Below are 22106 nucleotides of genomic sequence, written 5' to 3'. Positions count from 1 at the left end.
ACTGAGTTCAAGTACATACCCTGATCCTGTGCTGTGGTCTGGTCTCTTGCCAGACCAGTGGCTGTACATCCAGGGTGTTTCTTATGCCACGGGATAATGACCTAAAACACGAGGAAGTGTTGTGTGCATATTATACAGCTTGATGACTACACAAACTTACTGTGTCTTTCGCTGTACACGCCTGTCACTTACCTGAGGAATGTGAACAATGTTAACTGTGCACCGGAGCACATAATTTGCATATTTGTTCAGCAACCAAGGCAGCAAAGACATTTTTCTGTGATGATTCAACATGACACGTGTGATTTTTTCTTACAAAGGTCGCTACGCAAGTTAACCCTTTAGATCAGCAAACTTTCCTTGATGCCATCAAAGCATCAGTTGGAAAATTGTTTCACTAATTTGTAATTTTGGTGTAATTGCAATGGTTTACTTCCCAGTTGTAGTTTCTGTAGATGTGCAGTTATTTCCACATACATCACAGCCAATTATTCTCTCACAGGTTCCGCAGCGGCGTGTGTCAGTGGACAGCTCCGTCGATGACTGTCCCATGCCCCTTCTGGAGCCACTCGTGGAAGAAAAGGATGTGACCGCAAAGAAAGACGAACCAAATTCTCCCGAGATGCCCATGCTCCTTCCAGTTATTGTCAAATCTGAAGTGGTTGCCCAGCCAAAAAGAGTCAGAACGAGACAAAGCGAACGAATCCGTGAGTCTGGACGCCTCGAAGGTAATGCTATTGTGGACACCATCGATGGCGTAGACTTCTACAGCTTCTCGTGCGAAGAAGATCTGGAAGAGTTCTCCAGGGAGTTCGAAGAGGCGTCTAGCATGGAAGAGTGTCCGTGGAGTCAGTCACTTACTGCTGATGATCCAGAATTGCTCAACAGTGAAATTGTAGACAGCCAAGTCTTGCTTCCGAGGAAGACAAACGATATAACAAAAATTAAGGGGTGGAGAAAGAAGACTTTTGGGGCAGACACGCCCATATCTACTCCCGTCAAGCAGGAAGAAGTGGCCGTAAACATGACGGAGATGTCTAAGGGTGTTCGGTCAGCGTTTGTGAGTGACTCGTTGAATGACTTTTTAGAGAACAGGGCCGCACTTAGAGTAGTGCACTTAGCGAAGTTGAATCCCAACATCACTCCTCCACCTGAGGGAGCAGGTGTTCTGTCGCTACGACCTCCTTTCTTTCGAGATGCGCTCGAAGAAAAAGAAACAGAGTCCAAGAGGCAGACGAGAGCAGCAGCCGCCGTGGGGCGTTACTCCATGCGCAAACCATCGACAACGCCACACATCACAGAGCGTAGGAGTGAATCTCCAGCTACTCCTGTAGCCAAACCTTCTGGAACTCCACAGGTGCATCGACCTACACGCAAGCCAGGCCGGACTCCAAAATTGAGTGTCTCTCCTCCCGAAGTCAAAATAAAGTCCGAACCTGTCGAAGAGGAGGACACACCATTTTTAGCGATGACGAGTCGAAACCTACGACCAAGTACGTTGAAGCTAACCCCAGAGTCAGTTGCCAAGCAGAGTTCGCAGAGTTCAACACCAAGTCCCGTGAAAACAGCCGCAGTACACACTTCCACGGCTTCTCCAAAGCTGAGCCCGAATCCCAAAGTGACAGCGAAGCCATACGGCTCCGAGTCTGACTACGAGATCATACGTGATTCATTTGTGACGGACGCTCAGGAAGCCCTGCTCAAAATGCTTCTGGCGTGGGGCCGGCAAAATGAGATCACACGCAGGGGTAACAACGCCGAAAGAGAACCGGCATTCATTTGTCCACAGCTTGATCATCTAGATGCGGTGTTTGCCTCAGAAGCATTGCTCGCATACGAAGTGTACTCGGGCAGAGCAAATTCCGCATCGAGGCAGGCAAAAGGGAAATCTCCTGCAAGGGAGACGACGCCTGTGAAAACGTTGCCAGCAACAAAGGCAGCCGTGACTGGTGCAGCATCAGTGGTGAAGGGATCTCCCACTGTAGCCACGTCGACAGCGACTTCACCAGTGACTTCAATGAGTGCGACGTCGCCTATTGCTTCGGGCAGCATCCAGAACACAACACGGAGTCGACGTCCGATTCGCCTGCCTGCAAGGTTTCAAGACTCTGCACTACTGCTGCCTTCTGCTGGAGACCTGTGGGACCTGTCACCACAGAGGTCTTCTGGGCTTAGGCAGCGATCCAAAACCATCGTTGACAAGTGAGTGGGATGCATATCGCACTTTGAAACATTCAGTATTCTTGTACTACTGGGATAAAGCGGTCATATGGGATGTTTCATCAAACGTGTCAATAAGGTCTATTAAGAAATATGCTTGTCTGAAAAATTATCTGGTCAATAGTATTTAACTTTTGCCACATACTCCCAGTACTTCGACCAAATTTTAATAGAACAAAATTGAATTTATTGGATTGAATTGTGAATTATGCCCAAGCTAAGGTAAAATTTCCTTACCAGAATCAGGAATCTCGTTTTCTTCTGTCACTTGCATGAACTTGACTGGATTCTAAGTGCACCTGTCTGGAAATTATTGTTCTTGCTTCTTTTCTTCCCTTTTCCCCCCAGCTATTACTATTGTAGCAGAGAATGTATTTCGTGCTGGAATTGGTAAATCCGACATGAACTTTCTGTTCCTGGCGAAAAGAAAAAAAGCTACGTTTACTCAGCAAATTTCAGAGTTCAGTTTAAAAAAATTTACTTTTTTGTGACTTAAAATGGATCAGGTGCTTGCAAGTCAGGGTGGAAGTTACCTTTGACTCCATAATTTTCAGACAACTCGACTTAGAGTTTTGTGACACCTTAGGCCAGTGTTTCTCAAACTTTTTCAGTACGTGACCTTTTTGAGTAGTACCAAACCTACCATGGCCCCCCACCTTTATAAGCCTTCCGAAAATTCACGTTTTTCAATGATGCAGATACATTTACATTGTAATTTATTTAAAAGACATTAAGCAAGCATTAAAGTGGTATCTAACATGGCCAAAAGCTGCTGTCATCTTGTAAAACACTATGTGAAAAGCATTCCCACGAAATATTTTTGTCCGAAGTTGTTTCACTGCGGCGCAATTCATTTGCCAAATCGCCTACCCACTCTCTCAAATCGCCCACTCTAGTGTGACGTTTGTGGTAGAGAGCCCCCTCATTCGTTGGTAGGAAAAAACGTCTGCTACGAACATTGCGAGCTGTTCCTTGTTGACTTCTATTCTATCACGTTTTCTAAAAAAACGAAGCATATGTGCACCCTGACAAAATGGTTGCAATCGTAAGAGTAATATATCCGTGGCTTCTGTGTAGTCTCAGAACTCACAGTAACAGAAAGCAAGTGACGATGTCGATATTGTGGCGCCACCTGTTAGCCACTCAACCAACTGTGCGGTGAAAACTGTCAGAGAGGCTGCACACTGTCGGGAAGCACTGGGGTATCGCTGTACAATACACAGTTAATTTCTTGCTGCACTACTCATTCTTCCCGTGGTGTCAGCGGTCCCAAAAAATCGAGGTCGTGTCGTTGACAGCCTTCAAGTCCTCCGTTTCGGACATCACACAGCCGGAGAACGCCTGGCGTCTCCGAAGCGGTAGCAGACGCTCAGGCCTGCGTGGTGTTGCTCACCTCGATCATGTGATCCCAGATCCAATGAGGAGCGTCCTTACCACTAGTGTCACATAGTGACGCGCGTGGCGGCGCCCATCACGTGGCTACCCTGAATGCGAAGGAGGGTGTTTCGCGCACGGGAGATTCGGGGGGCTATTGCAGGCGTCCCAATTTCGCTATGGTAGGACTAACTGTGGGAAAACTGTTTTTGGCCGCCTAACATTCCATACTGACCAAAAACAGAAACAAAGTTGTGTGCCTCTAGACTGCTTCTTTAACCACAGAGAGAGCCACCAAAAATGCATATTAATGTTTTTTAACAAGAATTGATTTAATCATGTATTTTAATGAGGACGATGTATTTGCTTTCTTGATACACACAAAGCAATACGTTGGTCTGTGCGGCTCAAGGCATATCGCGTGTCTGCTTGGACCCTCCGTGACCCCCAGAAAAAGGCTCAGGACCCATTTGGGGGTCATGGTCCGCAGTTTGAGAAACACTGCCTTAGGTGAAACGCCCTGTATGTGATGATAATGGTGTGGAGTGTTTTACTGCTTAAGATATTTTACGCTACCCCATTACATGTGAGTTGGTATGAACTATATGAAGATATAGGATCCCACGTTTTCAGATTTCTGTAAAGTGCCATTAGAGCGCAAAAATTTCTCCTCGCAGTATGAAAGATGCCATTACCTCGACGGCAGTACAAAAGCAACGAGATATCTGTTTTTGTGAGAAGTGTAGTTTTCATGAAAAATTTTACGGGTGCAACTTGGTCCTTCCTTAATGGCCAGAGAAGTATCGGACAAATTGCACATTTTGACAAAATACTGGAACCTGTTATGTATGTGTGTATCTCTCATGGCCCTAAGTCACATAGGAACCTTCTTTACAGTACGAGGAATACTCCTACACACGTCACGACAGCGAGCCTAATGACGACAGTTTCAACGCCAACAATGCACAGTACAGTTGCTCAAACACGCCCATCGACTGCGGCACACCCACGGCTGTCGAATCCTCACTCCGTCCCAGTGTGTCCGAGCCCCGTGTCCCTGTCTTCCAGCTCGTCTGCCTCTTCGTCCTCTTCGGAATCTTCCTGCGACGGGAACTCTCCTCCACAAAGCGATGCTGACGAAGAACAGGATGACTCAAAAGGATCTGCGGGTCTTCCGACAAAGTTGAAGATGGAAGAAACAGCAATGATGTCGTGTGTCGCGCAGGAACTGAACAGTGCAGAAAAGGAGGATCACGAGGACAACTCAAATGAAATCGACATTGAGACAGTATCTGGTAAGTGTTTGCATCAAACTAATAGGATCGTACTGTAAAGAAGAACCATGTAGGGCGTAGTGAGGAGCGCCTAAGCCAAGGGTGCTACCACACTGTAATGAACATGGGCATGCCCAAAAGGTGACGTGGCAAAAGACACAGAAGTAACTTAGGCAGAGAAAGAGAGAGAGATGGGCCAAGTGCATTTGAGTTTGGTCATAAAGGAAACATAAATTTAAACAGAAAGGTCCATGTCCCACCTGACCACCATACGCAACAGCTGCGCCCCACAAAGGGGTGGGGTCAGCCGCCTTGCGCTCTCGTTCTGCATCTGTAATTAGACGGTTTCGGTGGAAAATTTGAAGGCAAATATCTTGGACTACGGGTGAGCTAAAAAAATTCTACAAAGTGGAATAGTCTTGGAACGCGACTGCCTCCAAATTTCCAATATAAACTTGCCCGCTGACTGCAATAATTAAAAAGTTAATTAACAGAGTTTAGTTAATTACAAGTTTAAGGGCGGCAACCACCATTTCACCTTGTGTCCGCCTGGCCGCAAAACCCGCCTGCACAAGCGGCTTCCTTCTACCACTCGTGTTTTTTTTTTTTTTTTGTAAATCGTGAAAGCTTATTTTCGAACACACTGTATTATGTTACGTTATGTTATGCTATGTTATATATGGGGATATGCTATGTTATATATGGGGAAACAAATGTACAGAATACACTGTATAACGACTACAGGGTTAACACACACAAAACTTCTCACAGTTTTGTACAAAATCATTATATGATTGTGATGTAACGACATGCTTGGGAAGCGAATTCCAATCGTGAATGGCAGCCTGTAATGGTGAGTGATAAAAGTACTCGGTAGCCCCATATTCAGCTTGGAGTTTGAGAGAGTGGTCAACATGGCTGGAGGAGTGGTGGGCGCTTTGTAAATAGGGAGACCCTGAAAGGAATAACTTATAAAGAAGGGACAACCTGCGTAATTTTCATCTGCTCTCCAAAAGCGAGATATCCATTCTTGCCTTAAAGTATGTCATGCTGTCAGAGTCGTATTTTTTGTAAATAAAGCGCGCAGCCTTATTTTGAATTAGCTCCAGTTGGTCAATAAGGTATTTTTGGTATGGACTCCAGATGGGTTGTTGCTTGCAGGTTTCAGTGCTGGTTGGCATATTAAAGAGGTTGACGCATGTTCTTATTCAGAAGTGAAGTCGGGCTACCTTGTTCAATATCCTGTGGAGTACGATTCCTTCATCTGACAAATAGCTGTGAATTTTAAAATCTCCTATGATGATGCTGGCACATCATTTGCACACCCTCAGCTTCTGATGGATTTGTTTGGAAGACAAATGCGTGCAGGTCACACAACTATCTCTGCAACAGATACCACATCACTTGCTCAGTTGGTACCTAGTGGTCTTCTCACAGATGGACAGTTTAGGATTGCAGGTGAAGTTTGCGAAAGAAAGCACAAAATACTGTTGCTAACAAAACATGTGTGAGAGAGTGATGTGTTGTCCCAGAGGCCACTGCAGAGGAACTGACCACGTGATTGAGCTCTGGTGGTTTTGTGTTGATCAGAGAGCACAACACCGGGGACCTTGCCTCTGAGAACTTATGTTCGCTATTATAGTTTTTAAATGAAATTCTGGACATTCATAGGCCATGTGATCAGTCCAACTTATTGAGCGGTCCAAATTTTTAGGTGAAAGCAAATAACGATTGGAACACAATAGCTCAAAATAGGTGTTGCAAATCCTTCTATATGTCTCCATTCATGTGTGCGTATGAACCTGATTTGACTGTCTTCTGAATGGCAAGTTTTGGATATCGTGGGCTGAGGAATGTCACTGTGCTAGGTATTTTGAGCGGTCAGTCAATTGTGCTGCTTGAAAAATTGAGAAAATCTTAACCAGAATTTGTCTGAAAAACTGAGCTGCCCTTCAGCTCTTCAAATACTTCGGCACAAAATAATTCTGCCACCAAGTACAGTACATTATTTCTGAATTACTAGCTGCGTGCTAGTTGGGATTGTCTCTAGTCTCACTTCAGTAGCAGTGAGGGAAAAAAGAGTGAAAACAGACCTCTCTGGCTTTATTATTAAAGATTACACACGAAGCATGTGTCCTTGCCTGTGGCAGTTATATTGCACCCTTGCACAGTATGACAGTGTTTTGTTCCCTCATTCTTCAGACTTGACTGACAGCACACCAACACTGGTTTCTGATGATGATGGCAATAGCCAGGATAAAAAGTGCAGCACAACTGGACTCAACAGCATAATGGACCTCGATCTGGATGCTTTGGAGAATTCAGAGTCCATGGAATGTAAAGCCTCTCGGGAGCGGATACGTCGCCGGGTGATGCTCTCACTCTTTATAAACCTGCAGAACACGGTATTTGCTTCACCAAGTGCCAAGCCCAGAGTTGCTGTCTTACCAAAAGTCGCTATTCTCACTCAGGTATGGATACCTTGCATACATATGTAGGGCTGTGCGAATAGTAAAAATGTCAAATACAAATCGATAACGAATATTGACTTCGAATATCGAACTGAATATTGACTTCGTGTAGCCCTGTTGACTGCAGTGTGCACATATAGCGCATACAACCACATTTTTATAATGTCAATTGTCACAGAGATATGTAAGCAGGCATCAGCTATGAAAGGATGAAGGAAAGCTTGCCACTCCCACAAGACAATTTGCACTGCTACAGTTCCAGGTGTAGCCCACTAATTGTAAAGTTCCTCAAGGGCAGACAATGTATTTGACACAGTGTGACTGTCAAAGAGTCTGGCTTTCCACATTATGGACTGACTCTAAGTTATGTGCCACATGCTTAGCAGCAACATCTTGAGCTCGATGGTGGGTGTGAGAAGGTAGCAAGGGGCAGCAGGGGGAACACTAAAAAAGCTATGGCTTCGTCGCGATGTCCGCGTATCACCCGCAATGCGCGCTGGTTGACCATCCTTGCATTTGCTGACCAAGAGCGAGGGAGACCCCGCCTCCTGGATCCTGGCCAATAGGAGGATGCAGAGGGCAGGCACTTCCCAAGCCTCTGCTCTCGCGTAAGAGATGGCGCAGCGTTACTGTTGTTTCGCGTGTCGCAAGGCTTCTGCCATGGCGCACCAATCTAACCAACTGCTGAACGAGGCTTAGACAGGAGTGTAGCTACCGTTGTTTTGCCTGTTGCAAGGCTTCTGTCATGGCGCACCAATCTAACAAACGGCTTCGCCATCCATCAACATGCATATGAGGCCAAGCGGGTGTCGCGTGTACGCTGGTTCACGGACGGCAAAGCAGTTGGTTAGATTGGTGTGCCATCGCAGAAGCTTTGCGACACGAGAAGCAATAGCAACGCTGATCCATATCTTAGGCGAGAGCAGAGGCCTGGGAAGTGCCTTCTCTCCGCGTCTTCCTATTGGCCGGCATCCAGGAGGTGGAGCCTCCCTCGCTCTTGGTCAGCAAATGCAAGGATAATCCTTAGTATAGGATCACCTTAATTGGAAGACAGATGCTGCATAACAGGAGCATGCAATGCACAGTGGGACAAACAATGACTGGTGAATCAAGTTACTTCTATCATGGAAGTCACCCTGTGTGCTATTCTTCCTGTCCTTCATTTTTCTGCTGCTGTTATAACACCATGTCGAGTTACTTCTGCTTTTCTTTCCAGCATTTCTGAAACAATGTTCCTTGCTTTGGAGTCATTGGCATACTGAGTTTTCAAAACTCGAATTTGTTTATTTGTGCCAAATGTCTTAACTACTAAACTGTCTAGCAGGTATGAAGCTCACATTGCTTAGATGCATAGCTCGTAATGAAGTCTGGACAATTGAATTTCTTTGTAAAGATGTCGCAGAGAAGATCAAGAAATTTAGTACATCGAAATTTCAGCAAAAAAATTCATCAAAATTTTGGACAGTATACCTTACCTGTGGACGTATTCTCCACTGCATCGAGTGGCTACAAGCCCTGATAACATGTGATACACAATCTGTGTGGTGATATCTACATGCTCGATCCTTTGGCTCATGAGAAGTGCAAGGGGAATGATCTTCCATACATACGTACCACAGCAAAACTCTCATGAGCATGCTCACTCATGCTCATTGTGGTGAATGAGCAGACACGAGGATTACTTGCCATACTTGTACAGCCATTCTTGTTTCCAGAGCAGTGTCATAGCCAGAGGGAGTGGGGCTTGGGGATTCAACCCCCACCCCAAGTAGTACCTTTGGTAGGGCAATCGGGAGAGGGAAAAGATGGCAAAATTCCTCTCCCCTACGTAAAGTTCCTGTAGGACCCACCGGAAACATTTTTCTTGTCTACATTACTGCTCAGGAGCATGCTGCTTTTGTAATATAAGACTTATAAAAAATGCACTCTCCGAAACTCAATGGACAGGGTGTGATGCGAAACGGAGAATTTTCCCGCATAGGAGTAGACAGTTTGTATGTGAACAGGTATCCCTCTCACCTTCCCATAAAGGTGCACACGTTGTTTTCTATGGTAACATGTACGATATTTGTTTGGACTGAGGGAGAGGGTGAAGGTGCATCTCTCACAGTGTCAGATACTCTGTGTGCAGTAATTCCCTACTGCGATATCGCATCAGCATAGGACTCGACTTTGCATATTTGGGAGAATCATTTCACAGTCCCTTTAAATAATGTGATACAGCCATATTTTACCTTCCATGCAGGCGGTGAAATACCTGAATGGCCTGAAGGCCCTTTCATTACACCTGGATGGAGAGAAAAGACGACTCCGTCAACGTCACTCTCAGCTGGAGGCTCAGCTCAGCACAGCAAAGAGTGGAGGATTTGTAAAGCTGGAACCAGGTCCCGCACCCAGAGCGATGCCACTGGCAGTGACTTCCGTGTGCGACGTCCACTCGCCTAACCTCAGGCCACTTTCTGATGTAGCAACAGAGGTACTTCTTGCAACCCAACGCAAAAAGTTGGGTCAGGATGAGCAAGGTATGTCAAAGCCCTGAAATATTTTATACTATATATACTTTACTTTACACTAATTACTTGCTTTACTTTATATACTTTTATTTTTACTGTAGTTGAGCAGCAATTTGTAGATTTTACAGCAATACACAAGGTTGGAATCGAGAACTGGGAATGTTTTCCAGGAGGACTCAGTTTTTTGTTTCTCGTCACAAATAGAGAAAACAAAGTAGCAGCAGCAATGATGCAAGAAACTTTTGTCCAAAATTGAGGGTGCTAAACTACAAAGTAACAAAATATCAATCTTTGTTCATTCGGATGTTGTTCTCTCCCTCTTTATAAAGCCTCGAGGCAAAGTGCACGAGGATATCCATTTTCTGTTAAAGAAAAATGTTGCTGTTCTGATATGTCACGGTTTAGATTTACCGTGGAACTTATTCTTCCTGCAGTTTTTGGAACATTTAGGACATTTCAAGTGGCTCACATCGATTGACCTGAGTTTGTCTGATAAAGGACACATGCATGGTTAGGTGCCAGCAGTAGCATGCACAATCTGTTTTAAATGAGCAGCATAAGAATGAGAACTTGCACAATAATATCTGCCTAAATATCACTTAGGTAAGGCAAGTAAGAGCTTCACATAGAAATCATACATTCATTTGACCTCTCATAATTACAAACACCATATTTGCTCGATTCTGATGTGCTCCCGAATGTAATGCGCAGGCGTACATAACTCCCGAAAATCCAAAAGCTATATTGACGCCAATTTTACAGCGCGGCTCAGCTCACATGCACATATGTCTCTGGGACGCCCAAAGCACACAACAGTGCCCAATTCTCTTTTTCGGCCCACACGATTGCCTTACAACTTATCGAGAGTAGAACATGGTCAACTTCGGTGCGAAGCATGCCACCGCTGCCAGAGTACACTGGTGCATACGGCAGCGGGCGTAATTGCACTCTCCCGCTCATCCCATGTGCATGAAGCACTTACGAAACTCGTAAACGGTCGGCCCAGGGTGCATATTAACCCTCCTATCCCCCACTCCTCCTTGCTGTCCTCTCTCTCCATCTCACGACATCTGTACGCCACTCATAACCACAGTTGATTTGAGGCGCTTACACGGAATAAAAAAAAGAAACTCGTAAACGACGCAGTGATTAAATAACGAGATCGCGTGATGGTCGCCACGAAGTGGTGTCTATGACGATGCGGCTAGCCATGTTTCACTGAGCTGTTAATCTTTTGTATTTGTATTTATGTCATTTCCATGAGAAATAAGGGTCAGGCACAAAATGGAGCAATCCCTGATGACGTGCCCCTTAATCTTGTTATCTGAACACGGAGGACACGATTGTAATGTGCATGTGATTTCGAGCGCATATTTTGAGTGGAAAAAAGTGCACGTTAGAATCATGCAAATATGTACAGTACATAAATCTGGTCAGACTAGTCGTCAGACACTCGCAGCTGAGCAGTGTTGTAGCTTTTTAGGTGATCCCAAGGTGTAGAAGAATATTACTCCTCGAATGTTACTGGAAGATGGTGATGGAACATTACTGGACAAATCCTAAAACAAGGAATCTGCTCAGCGCATGGTTCTCGCACTTAGTTGCAGGAAATGCCTCAGGAAATGCTTCAGGAAACGCCTCAGGAGCTTCTACGCCAAAAAAGAAGAAGGCCAAAGTCAAGCATGGTGTTGCTGCGAATGGGAAAAAGAAGCTTGGTCATGTTTCTGTCACTAGTAAGTTCCCAAAATACGTAAACGGAGTACACAAATGTGATGAGCTAGTCGACATTGACTTCAAAGTGACATTCCATCCAAAGCTAAACAATTTTTATTTATTTAAATATAATGCTAGCTAGCAGTTGCTGACCAAAGCATACACAATTGGCATACAAAAAGCATGTAACAATGCTGTCACATTGTTATGACGCCCAGATTCAACGTGCAAACAATTTGTCATTCACTAAATATTCGGACTGATTTTGTGGAAAAATCGGTCGGCGACTGTGTTTATAGTATCACAAAACATCCCTCAATCATCCTGGTCTCGGACAAACATTCTTGTGACCTGTGGAAAAGTGTGGTCACTCACACTTGCTTCTCTATAAAACTGAAATGGGATATGTACTTGTGGTAATGCTGACGAGATTTTGCTTGATATGCTTATCGTAATATGAAAGGAAAGGTTAGCCACACTAAAGGCCAGATTGCTACAGTAGAATCTCGATGATACGAATCTCTCGGGTTTTGTGGAAAATATTAATATCGTCCTAAGTTCGTATGATCCAAAATTAAGCATATGAGCACACAAAATGCTATGTATTTTCTCTCGACTTGCAATCAGAGAAGTTAGCTTGAAGTCTCTAATGGTATCTTCCCTGCAATATTGACCTGTAGACACATTTAGAGCACATAAAATCACGCGCATGTGGTTTATTCGGAGATGAATGAACGGTATCTCACCTGTTCGTATCATCCACGACGGCCGGGACATTGCTCTTTTTCATTGCTGTCATCACTGTCATTGTCTGAAAGCCCCGGTTGTGGTGCTTAAGCCATCCTGCATCGGCAAGGTGAAAGATCGTCATTTGCGGTGATCACAACTGATTGCGCTTGTGTAGCATTGCCCATGCTGTGTGTTCAGAGTTGGGGAGTAACAAAGTAGTGCGTTACCGGTAACACGTTACATTCGAGTAGTGAAATATGGTACCGCATTACATTTGGGAGAGAAGTAATGAGTAACGTAACGTCATTACATTTTTACTAACTAACGTGAATTCGGGAACATGGCTTCACTGTCTAAACTTGGAAGCTTGAGCTGAGGACTGTGCCTCCGGGAAAATCCCAGAATCTTTCAATTCGTCTTTAACAATGACAAGAAGGTCATGTCGGCACCCACAAAGAACGCAAAAGAAGGATTATTGACCTACACTTGTTGAGATGTCACCTTTGTTCACCACCTTTATTTTTCTCTCCCTCTGGTACTTTTTGGACGAATGGGGTGAAAGCGACAGAAAAATAGCCTCTACCCCTTGAACAAGTGACAAAGTACCAAAGGATTGGCTGTTTGGATTTGTACCGTGTGAGATAAAAGGTCACGTCACGGCAAAAGACGTCCTTTCAGCCAAACAGGCGAAGCTCACAAATAAAAATTTTGAACACCAACTACTTCTGCACTGTAACAAATCCTACCTGCAAGTTGTGTTCATGTGACCGTCATTTGTGCCTGACATTGCTTGTACTGATTTGCGGAATGCCCTTATGAGACTCAACCAAAATGTGGTACATATGATAAGGATTCCTGGTGAAGAAACGCAAAAGTAACCGCATTACTTATCAGAAGTAAAGGCGTTAGTAACGTGTTACCTACTACCGCAACGGTAACGAATAACGTAACGTGTTACCATTTGAAAAAGTAGGGAGTAGTGGTAGTGCACTACAAAATAAAAGTAACTTCCCCACCTCTGCGTGCGTTCTCTGGAGTACGCATTGTTTCCAGTGCAAGCACGGTAGACGCGCACAATGTCTCGCCTGTTGGTATCGTCCACCACGGCCCGGAAAAGTGTTAATTCTATCCCGTAACGTAACCTACTGCACACAAGGCGTTCTGGCCGAGACTTCGAAAAAATTTGTATCATTGGTGACCGTATCACACAGATTCTACTGTATTCCTTTAAGAAATAAATAATTTTCTTTACATTCACCCTATGGTGCACCTACTACCTGCAGTAATGTTCCCTTTATTTTCAACAGCTTATCAGGTAAATTTTTTGACATACAATCCAAGTGCAAATTAGAAGGTCACCTAAGAAGCTTTTTTATTACGGGTAAATTCTGCTGAGACAGTTCTTGTGTACACTCTTTTTGCTTTTTTCATGTTTTCTTTTCTTTTTCGTGGACAATGTTGAAACATGAATGGGGATAATTGTGCTTGTTAGATGTTATGTAATGTGTTCTAGATGTGTTCTAAATGTGATGGTGTATAATTACTGCTGACTCTGGACCCTGTGTCACAAGCCCCCAGGCTTAGGCGGGCCCACTAAGGCATGGTCCAGTAGGAGGCATGCAAAAATTTTATCAGGACTTAAAAGCTATATGTACTATTAAGCACTTGAACGACTTTGTGGCACAAGCATGTGCCACTTCTATCAAATGCAGTAGGGCAATCTTGTGTTTATTGTTATGCAAACCAAACAAATAACAAATAATTCTAGTATCCAGAATTCACAAAATTTTGTGGCCTCAAATATGCATCCCATGCCCGATTTGCGAAAAACTAGGGCTATGAAATTGAAGGTTTTACAATACCTTACCTAAAAATTGGGCTTCCAAGGATGAGTAAGCAGGGCAAATAAAGTCTCTGTAATCAGTGGCGTAGCGTGGGGGGGGGGGCAAGATTTTGTGGGGCGCAAATTATCGACAGAGGGGAAAAAAAAGTATGAAATAAGAACAGACTTTTTATCACTTGACATTGTTGACATTGTTGGAACGATCTTCTGGGCGCCTCAAAGGCGGAGGCGATTGAAGCGAGGTTCGATGTACCACGCCAATGTAAAATTGCATCCTGTGTGCTTCAGCAGTAGACTGTGTGCGTTGAGAGAGCAGCACATATTCTCAAAGTGAAGCAACCGAAGCGCAAAGTGCATGAAGCACTTTCTACTGGATGGGGGAGCAATAGCAGCTATATTACCTGATGCATTGTTGTTTGGGGGCTCGATTCTGATGTATAAAAAGATAAGATAAATTTAATTCATGATAAGTTTTTTTTACGCATTCCTGTTACCTGTCTTGTTTGGGGGCGCGATACTTGTTTTGCACCTGGCGCGGGAACCCACGCTACGCCGCTGTCTGTAGTTACAATCCAATAGAAAGTATCAATATAAATTCTTCAAGTGCATTAGGTGCTTCAAGTACCCTAATTTTATGCAGCTATAGGATGGAACGCATTATGAAATGTAGCTTAACATTTGGAAAACTAGAAATGGTTAAAGTGGAAGAATTTTGGGTTACATGTGATGAGAAAAAAAAAAGGAGCGAGGGGGGGCCAATGTAACAAGTCCATCCAAGCTTGGTATCTTCCTTGTTCGTCTCTTAATCGTGTCACACCATGCAACATTCCAAAGAAATAGTGCCCTTCAAGGAGGAAGCATTTTGTATCCATCTATTTTGTCGCAGCCAATATTCTTTGCAATACAGACACATATCTAGTAGTATTGAACTTCAGTGTTAAAATGGTGCACACAGAGAATAGAGAGCATCTCAACCAAACGAGATGCTGTTCTCTGAAACATACCTCAGCACCTTACCGTATATCAGTAAAAGTGAAACACATTTTATAATTCACAGCTTGATCATCAGAGTTTTCAATGTACAACGTGTACGCCGAGAATTAGAGGAATTTGAAAAATGTTCGATGTCTAACGTGCACCAGGGTGTTGGTGGGAATACCTGCATTCCGGCGTTATTAGTGCACATAAACTGTAATCTCTACAACACCATTAGTGTCCATGGTAATCAAAACCTGCGTGTCGAGTGTACGTAATTTTTATTAGATCTATCGCGGATGCAGTCTTGTCCAAGACTTTCAGGTCCGATCCGACAGACTCGGTTCATAGTAGACTTTGGTCCTCTGGCCGCCCTCATGTTACTGGCTGGCCTTTTGAAACGACTTGGGGATAACTGACACCTCAAAGTGGTCCCAAGCATCTTGGACCCACCTCGCTACGTAGGCATGCCCATCGCCTCTCTTCGCTACTTACGTTCGCCGAGTGTCATTTATTTTTCACCACATTTCCAGAACGTGGCACTTATTTACGCCTTTGTCAAGTGTCTGAGCCAAGGCTCAGAGAATAGATGGAGCACAGCAACTTTTTAGGTACCGCTCTTCCAGGAAAAAAAACAAAAAAATCTTCGATGCATAATGTGCACTGGGCGATAATGTGCACTGCCTCTTCGGGACACTGTTTACAATGTATAACGCGTGTGTTATACAACGGAAAATATGGTAGTTGCAGCGGTTATACGGGTAGTCATTTTTACCCATCCTTAGCCATTTGTCAGTGCAAACTTTTTTGCGCACGGTGCCTTCAGTACCTCCACCTTCCAACCGTTGGTGGGTGCAGCTTGAAAATCACTTAATGGTTTTGAAAATCCGAGAGCACTTGGGCCACCGTGAACAGCAACACTGCGTCATCATGCACTTGGTGCTTTGAGTGTTCCATGTCACTTCCCTCATGGCAATCGAATTGTGGCCTACTTTGAGAAAGTGCTGTTGATCTCTTTCAGAAACCTCTCCAACAAGGTTATCAAACTCTGTTCCTTTTGCAGCCAAGAAACCTGGTACACTTGCGCCCATAAAGCCGACAGGTCAAGATGAAGTCAGTCAACCCGGAGCGTCGTACACTTTGGATGGGCGCAACATTGGCAGTCTGCGACCCACTGCGCCTGTGACAAGTCCAAGTCCAGGTTGCGCATCGACCACGACCGTTACGCCCGCACCCACGACACCGGGCAGCCCGCAGAAGTACACGCTGTACCCTGCCCGTGGGACGATGTTGGGTGACCTGTCGAAAGTGGCTGCTGTGGCACAGCATCTCATTGGCCCCTGTGTCATAAAGAGAGTGAAATTGCGTACAGGCCAGACTGTGTTGATCTACAGAAAATCCCCCACGGGAGAAGAAGGAGAGCCGGGAGAAAATGACAAGGCCGGGATAGTGTTGGTACCGGAGGAACATGCTAAGATTCCGTCGACATCTGAGGAGAGCATTAAAAGTGCCACAAGCACGCCCGAAAGTCAAGCTGAGCCTCCACAAGCCCGTCCGAAGAAGCTGCACGAGAGCACGAGGGAGAAAAGTGTCCCGCAGGACTCCGGAAAGGTGCCGCCAGCAACGCCGGGTGCTGCCAAGCTTGTTCCAACTCACAGGCCTTCCACTAACACGTGTGATGTGGTCAAGACAAACCCTGAGAGACAGAAAAGCGAAAAAGCAACGAAAGACACGCCGAAGCGAGGCGTCACAGCTACGCGCAGTAGGAAGATTCTCGCCAGGAAAACGATGGGAGAAGTTGTGCAGGTCACGAATGTCATGAGTGCTCAGGCATGTGCAAAGGGGCTAGTGGGTCCTTCTAGGACTTCCAGCAGTGCTCCTGTGCCTAAACCGTTCTTTCGAACCTCCACAGCACCGACACCGTGCCCGAAACCTCCGTCAGCATTGCAGAGCGGCAGGAGGCCCGTGCCAGTGCAGATGACTGTGGCGAAGGACGACCCATTTCTTCCAGGCAATATGTGGGGTATCGCGAGGACGATGCCGGTGAAACGTCCAGCGTCGCCGATTAGCATGGAGAGCACTTCAAGGCGTGAACCAAGCTCTGGGACACCCAGTGAGGAACGTGAAAAGGAAGCAGATCTGAAGAAAGGTGCCGACGGCGACGAAGAACTGGGGGACATGTCAGAGTGGGTCTCTGGTGACGGAGAGATGTGCATTATACGCAAGCTTCCTGTTGACCCCGATGAGGAAAGTGACGAGGACAGTGAAAGTGATGAGGAAGGAGACGAGAGCCAGCATGGCTTGGATAGCGACAAAACGGTTGAGCTGGTGACAAAGTTGTCGTAGCAGGTGCTGTGTCAGTGAGTGGTACTCTTTTAGCTCACAAGTGCTAGGCTGAACGTGAAAAAAGCTCAAGGATACTCTTCAAGGCTTGTGTCAGTGTGTGTGCAACTTTTGTGATGCTGTGTTTTTAACAGCCACCTTTTCATTCTTCTCGGAAAAATTTTTGGGGCCTTCATAATTTCTTAAATCGGGCACGAGTATAGAGTGTGCAACGTGAACTACACACACATGTGTGCATATTCTAGGCATGTGCAAGAGCTCGAATTGCAGTGGCAATTTGGTTGCAATTTAAATATGGTATTGCTGCACATATTGAGCCGAGGCAGTGGTAGACAGAAAAAAAGTAATTTAAGCACCTACATGGAAATTGATAGTTTCTGGGGCATTACCTGGGATTTATTAAATGTATGCACATGCCAAAATATGTTGCTACATACATGTTCTCATTTACAGGCAATCAAAAAGCCTGTAAAGCTCTGCTTGGGTAAGTGAACTTGAGTGTAATTTGGAGTGATACCTGTTGTTGAGCAAGCTTGGTATTTGGGGGATGATCTGTAATGCTGTTATAAAATGGAGGCATTGTAAAGTATTGTAATATAGCAGATGTAACATAAAGAAATTTTTATGAACTGGAAGATCTGAAAACGTTTGTCGACCGGCAACCTTGTTTGTATTTGTATTTCAAAAGCATATTTCCAGTGCACTGTTACGGGCTTGTAGCAGTGTGACATTGAAATGATCTGTGACTTGCCACATACATTATCCCATCCCATCTCCCTATTAGTTTTTTTGTCAACATCAACAACATTAATCTTCCTGGGCGATTTAGTGCACAAAGAATTCTCTACTCATACGTAACTCTCGCATCTGGAGTAACTAGCCTTTCATTTTGCTCAATTGTTACTTTGGTATGCTGGCAGTGCTGGCAGAGCACTGGCAGAAACCACTTCATAGTGCAATTCTGGGATTGAAGTCAATGAAACAGTGGATAATACTGCTTTTAGAATGCGAGGCTACAGGGCTGTGACCAAGAATGGGATGCAAGATATAGAAACCTGAAACTTTCCTGAAAGTCAAAGGATATTCATTTTTGTCAACTCAGATTTTCACGAAAGACTACCCAGAAGTAACAAATGCCCTTGAAAAGTAGGGATTGCGCTGCTGCAATATCTCGTCCATGTCCTCCCAAGCTAACATACAGCAATCGTAAAGAGCATTGGCATAAATTAAGACGAAACTGGGGGCAACATTGAAGAGATGCATTCAACATCTGACTCAGTTTTCATGAATTTAAACTCCAGGGGACCACAAATTTTTCTTTGAATTATCAGAAATTTGAATCACCGGAAATTCATCGAAATATCTGTTGCAAGACAATTGTGGCTTGTTATATGGGTATAGCTGGACATGCACAGCACATTTTTAACCTTTCCTCTACACAAGCCCGATTACAAGTAGGGAGACACATAAAATATTGGTAAAAGGCCTGCTACCAAGTTTATTAAACAGTCTGCAAATTGAGAGGTATTTAAAGAGAACTTAGCTGTGGTTGACAGCTGAGTCAACACACGAATCCTCAACACAAAATTTCCAATGCCAGCCAAAGCAAGCAGTTCTTTGTGAGACTCTTCTTTAGCAGACAGATACATCTAGAGGTAAGCAATATGTTCAGAGGCAGGCGACAAGAGATGGCACAGAAATGCAGAAGCCATTTTCTGATTGTAGGAACATCTTACGAAGGAACAAAATGTACGAATTAAGCGGCTTTTCAGTACGTTGAAAACATATTGTAGGCAAAACAAAAACTTCAAACCTGTTTTAATTACCCAATTAAAAATAGTCAACTACATTTAAGTACAGTCGGACCTCGTTTTATGAACCCTCGATATACGAATTCCCTCAACTTACGAACGGCTCCACAGGGAACCAAACTTTTTCCGTGTATTTTGACCTCGTTTTACGAACCCTCGGTATCTGAACTATGAACGGATTATTAGGGAACGGACCCAAAGTAGCCAAGCCATTCTGACCTCGATATACGAACGGGCGTTATGAACGTACAGAGGACAGGCCAATGGACCGGAGGATAATGAAAGTTCCTCAGTACATGCTGTCGAGGTCCCACATACAGTGTCCCAACGCCACCACGTTCCACAAACATGATTCACCATTTCCTGAAAGTATAATTCCGGCGTTTACAGCCGAACGGTTGTGAGTTTGGACCAGGTCTCCGAGATGGAAACATCTTGCCATTCCAAGAGAAGGCGTTCAGTCCTGACAGCCGGGGACAAGGGTGATATTTGCCGTTGGAAGCAGTCTCATCCGCGCGCGATACGGTACTTTCAGGACCGGGTGGATGAATCAAGTGTCAGACTTCTGTCATCTCTTCTAAACAGGATAGACCCTGCAGAAAGTATGGTGCAAAGCACAATTACGCAGTATTTTCAAAAATAAAACTTATTCAAATCAATTTCCCGTGGTTTGGTGAGGTATTTGTGCTCTGCACACCTCGGACCTCGATTTACGAATACCTCGATTTACGAACGGTTTTCTGAGAAACGAAGGGTGTTCGTAAAGCGAGGTTTGACTGTACTACTAGACCGGATAGTAGTAATCATGTTTTCCGGATTTCCTATTTGCCCGTCCCACATTGGCTGCCCAGAAATTATGGAAGGGAAGCTTATGCAATTAGCCTTCATTTTCCTTTATTAACCTGCCTCTCTCATTCCTTGCCCTCTGTTATCTTTATGGACCCAATGGCAGAGGCCCTTTCAAAGAGAATTGCACACTTCCATGACTGTCACATTGAAAGTATGGCTAGGTAGCAAGCGAAAGTGAGCCACAAAGAGAAAGTGACCTGCTTCCTCAAGGCCAGAGGGAACATCACTGAGGAATTGCTGACACAGTTCCCGCAACCCAGGATGGAGGGTGTTTTTCTTAGAAGCTTCCTCTGTTGATTACCCTCTCTGGCCATCGCAAAAGTGTCATTCCACGAGGGACAGCAACCAGCGCCGTAGCCAGAAAAATATTTCGGCAGGAGTTCTATGGTTCTATGGCAGGGGTGCCAAACTCATTCGAGTCCGCGGGCCGCATACCACGGCTTTGGATTAGCCTGTTTCTGATATAGACGACACAACAGCTTAAAACGACATAAAACTTATATATTTGGGTTACTTAACGTTCCTCAGTCACAGGGTCAGCGGTCCTTTTTATTTACTGTGTCACGACAAAACTGGGCACCTCTTGTTTTGAACTATTGCATCAACATCGTGTGAAAGTGATTGCACATTACAGAAAACGCCTGCTCGCAGACGTATGTTGACACAGTTGTCTTGCGACGTAAAGCCACGAATTATAATTATTAGACGTATGTTGTACTGAACACAAACAGGTTGGTCCGCGAAAACTAGAGCCGTAGCGATGGGGGGGGGGGGGGGGGGGGGGGGTTGCAGGCGCCTTCCCCGAACGGCAGGCCCTGGCAGGTTATGTGTACAGTATAAAGCGGGAATTAAGAGAATTCGAATTTACAATCTCGGCAGTGCGAATAAGCATTTTCTTTTCTTTGTTTACAGAGCTTCTGACTGCAGTGAGAGGGGGTAGTGGGGGGGGGGGCACTTCACGTTTACCCTGCCCCGGGCGCAAACTCGCCTCGCGACGGCTCTGGCGAAAACATACGTACTGTGAGATACTTACGTCCAACGTAAGAATAAAATGAAGCCGCACCAACTTCAGCGAACTTCCTATCGGTGCGCCGCCGCACTGTAGGTCAATCAGTTCCATTTGTTGATCACCAGGAATGTTGTCAACAACTGCAGAAAACGTTGAGCCAAAAACCTTTGTTTCAAGTCTCCTGCACTCGAATAATCTTTGCTCGAATTCACCTGGGAGATCACCAAGCGCCACCGAATTGTTTGCGACTGAACCAGTCCGTTTCTGATGGCATTGAAGGCACCAATATTGCAAATCGGCCATGTAGGGTTTGCTCATAAATTTTGGTAGGAGTGTACTCGTAACATCAATCAAGTATAAACCAGGCGCAAGGACAGGTTTAGAGAGTCATCAGCGAAGACATAAAAGCACACAGGGGCAGACAGGAAATGTTGAACTTTGAACATTTTATGACATGATTAAAGGTTGAAAGTTTGACGTTCCCTGGCTGTCATTGTGTTACTTTTATCGTCTTCGCCATTGTCATGTGCCAATTGGGCACGCTTGTCTCAGAGCATCATCGGCTGTTACATATATATTTTCTGTCACTAATTAACGCAAGATAAACTGCACGAGTACAGAGTCCAATGATAATGCCACAACCGTTCATGAAGCTTCGGCCGCTTTTTTTTTTTTTTTTTTTGCTGGGGTGCCACGCGGGCCGCCACTTCGGCACCCCTCTGTGTGTGTGTGTGGGGGGGGGGGGGGGTGGACCCTACATATGGGAGAAGAGAATTTCCTATAATTTCCCTCTCCCAAATGCGCCCGCCCATGGTGCAGTGAGGTTATGTTCGTATACTTTGTTTGGCATGGAGGCAAAATGTGCAAAGAGAGTCCCCTTGTCGCTCTCACTTGTGGCGTCAAAGCTCACTGCAGAAAAAAAAAAGAAGAAAAAAAAGGCGCAAAGATATTCTTAGATATATAATTATATGTTCGGTTTCCA

At 44.9% G+C, this 22106-nt stretch overlaps 1 protein-coding gene and 1 long non-coding RNA gene across 11 annotated transcripts in view; one reads left to right on the top strand and one right to left on the bottom strand.

Annotated features, from left to right (window-relative positions):
• Positions 1–18090, top strand: part of LOC135394549 (mucin-2-like) — a 31371-nt gene extending 13281 nt beyond the window's left edge. For all 9 annotated transcript variants that reach the window (XM_064625344.1, XM_064625343.1, XM_064625342.1 and 6 more), the window contains 6 exons: positions 503–2202; positions 4492–4889; positions 7071–7339; positions 9585–9861; positions 11454–11585; positions 16176–18090. In XM_064625344.1, coding sequence (XP_064481414.1) covers positions 503–2202; positions 4492–4889; positions 7071–7339; positions 9585–9861; positions 11454–11585; positions 16176–17458 — 4059 coding nt within the window. In that variant the 3' untranslated portion in view covers positions 17459–18090. The remainder of the gene's footprint in view (positions 1–502; positions 2203–4491; positions 4890–7070; positions 7340–9584; positions 9862–11453; positions 11586–16175) is intronic.
• LOC135394550 (uncharacterized) lies at positions 9439–21991 on the bottom strand. Of its 2 annotated transcripts, XR_010422934.1 has the most exons (4): positions 21337–21991; positions 21149–21264; positions 12312–12408; positions 9439–11543 (listed from the first exon to the last, which is right to left on the bottom strand). It is a non-coding gene; the product is annotated as an uncharacterized LOC135394550 (long non-coding RNA). The 2 variants fall into 2 exon arrangements; XR_010422933.1 differs by having other exon boundaries at positions 21149–21988.
• Positions 21992–22106: the final 115 nt, after the last annotated feature.

This window comes from Ornithodoros turicata, chromosome 5, assembly GCF_037126465.1.
Source record: "Ornithodoros turicata isolate Travis chromosome 5, ASM3712646v1, whole genome shotgun sequence".
In the NCBI taxonomy this organism is placed as follows: domain Eukaryota; kingdom Metazoa; phylum Arthropoda; class Arachnida; order Ixodida; family Argasidae; genus Ornithodoros; species Ornithodoros turicata.
Note: the sequence above shows the minus strand (reverse complement) of the source record. Positions and strands in the feature narration are given on the sequence as shown.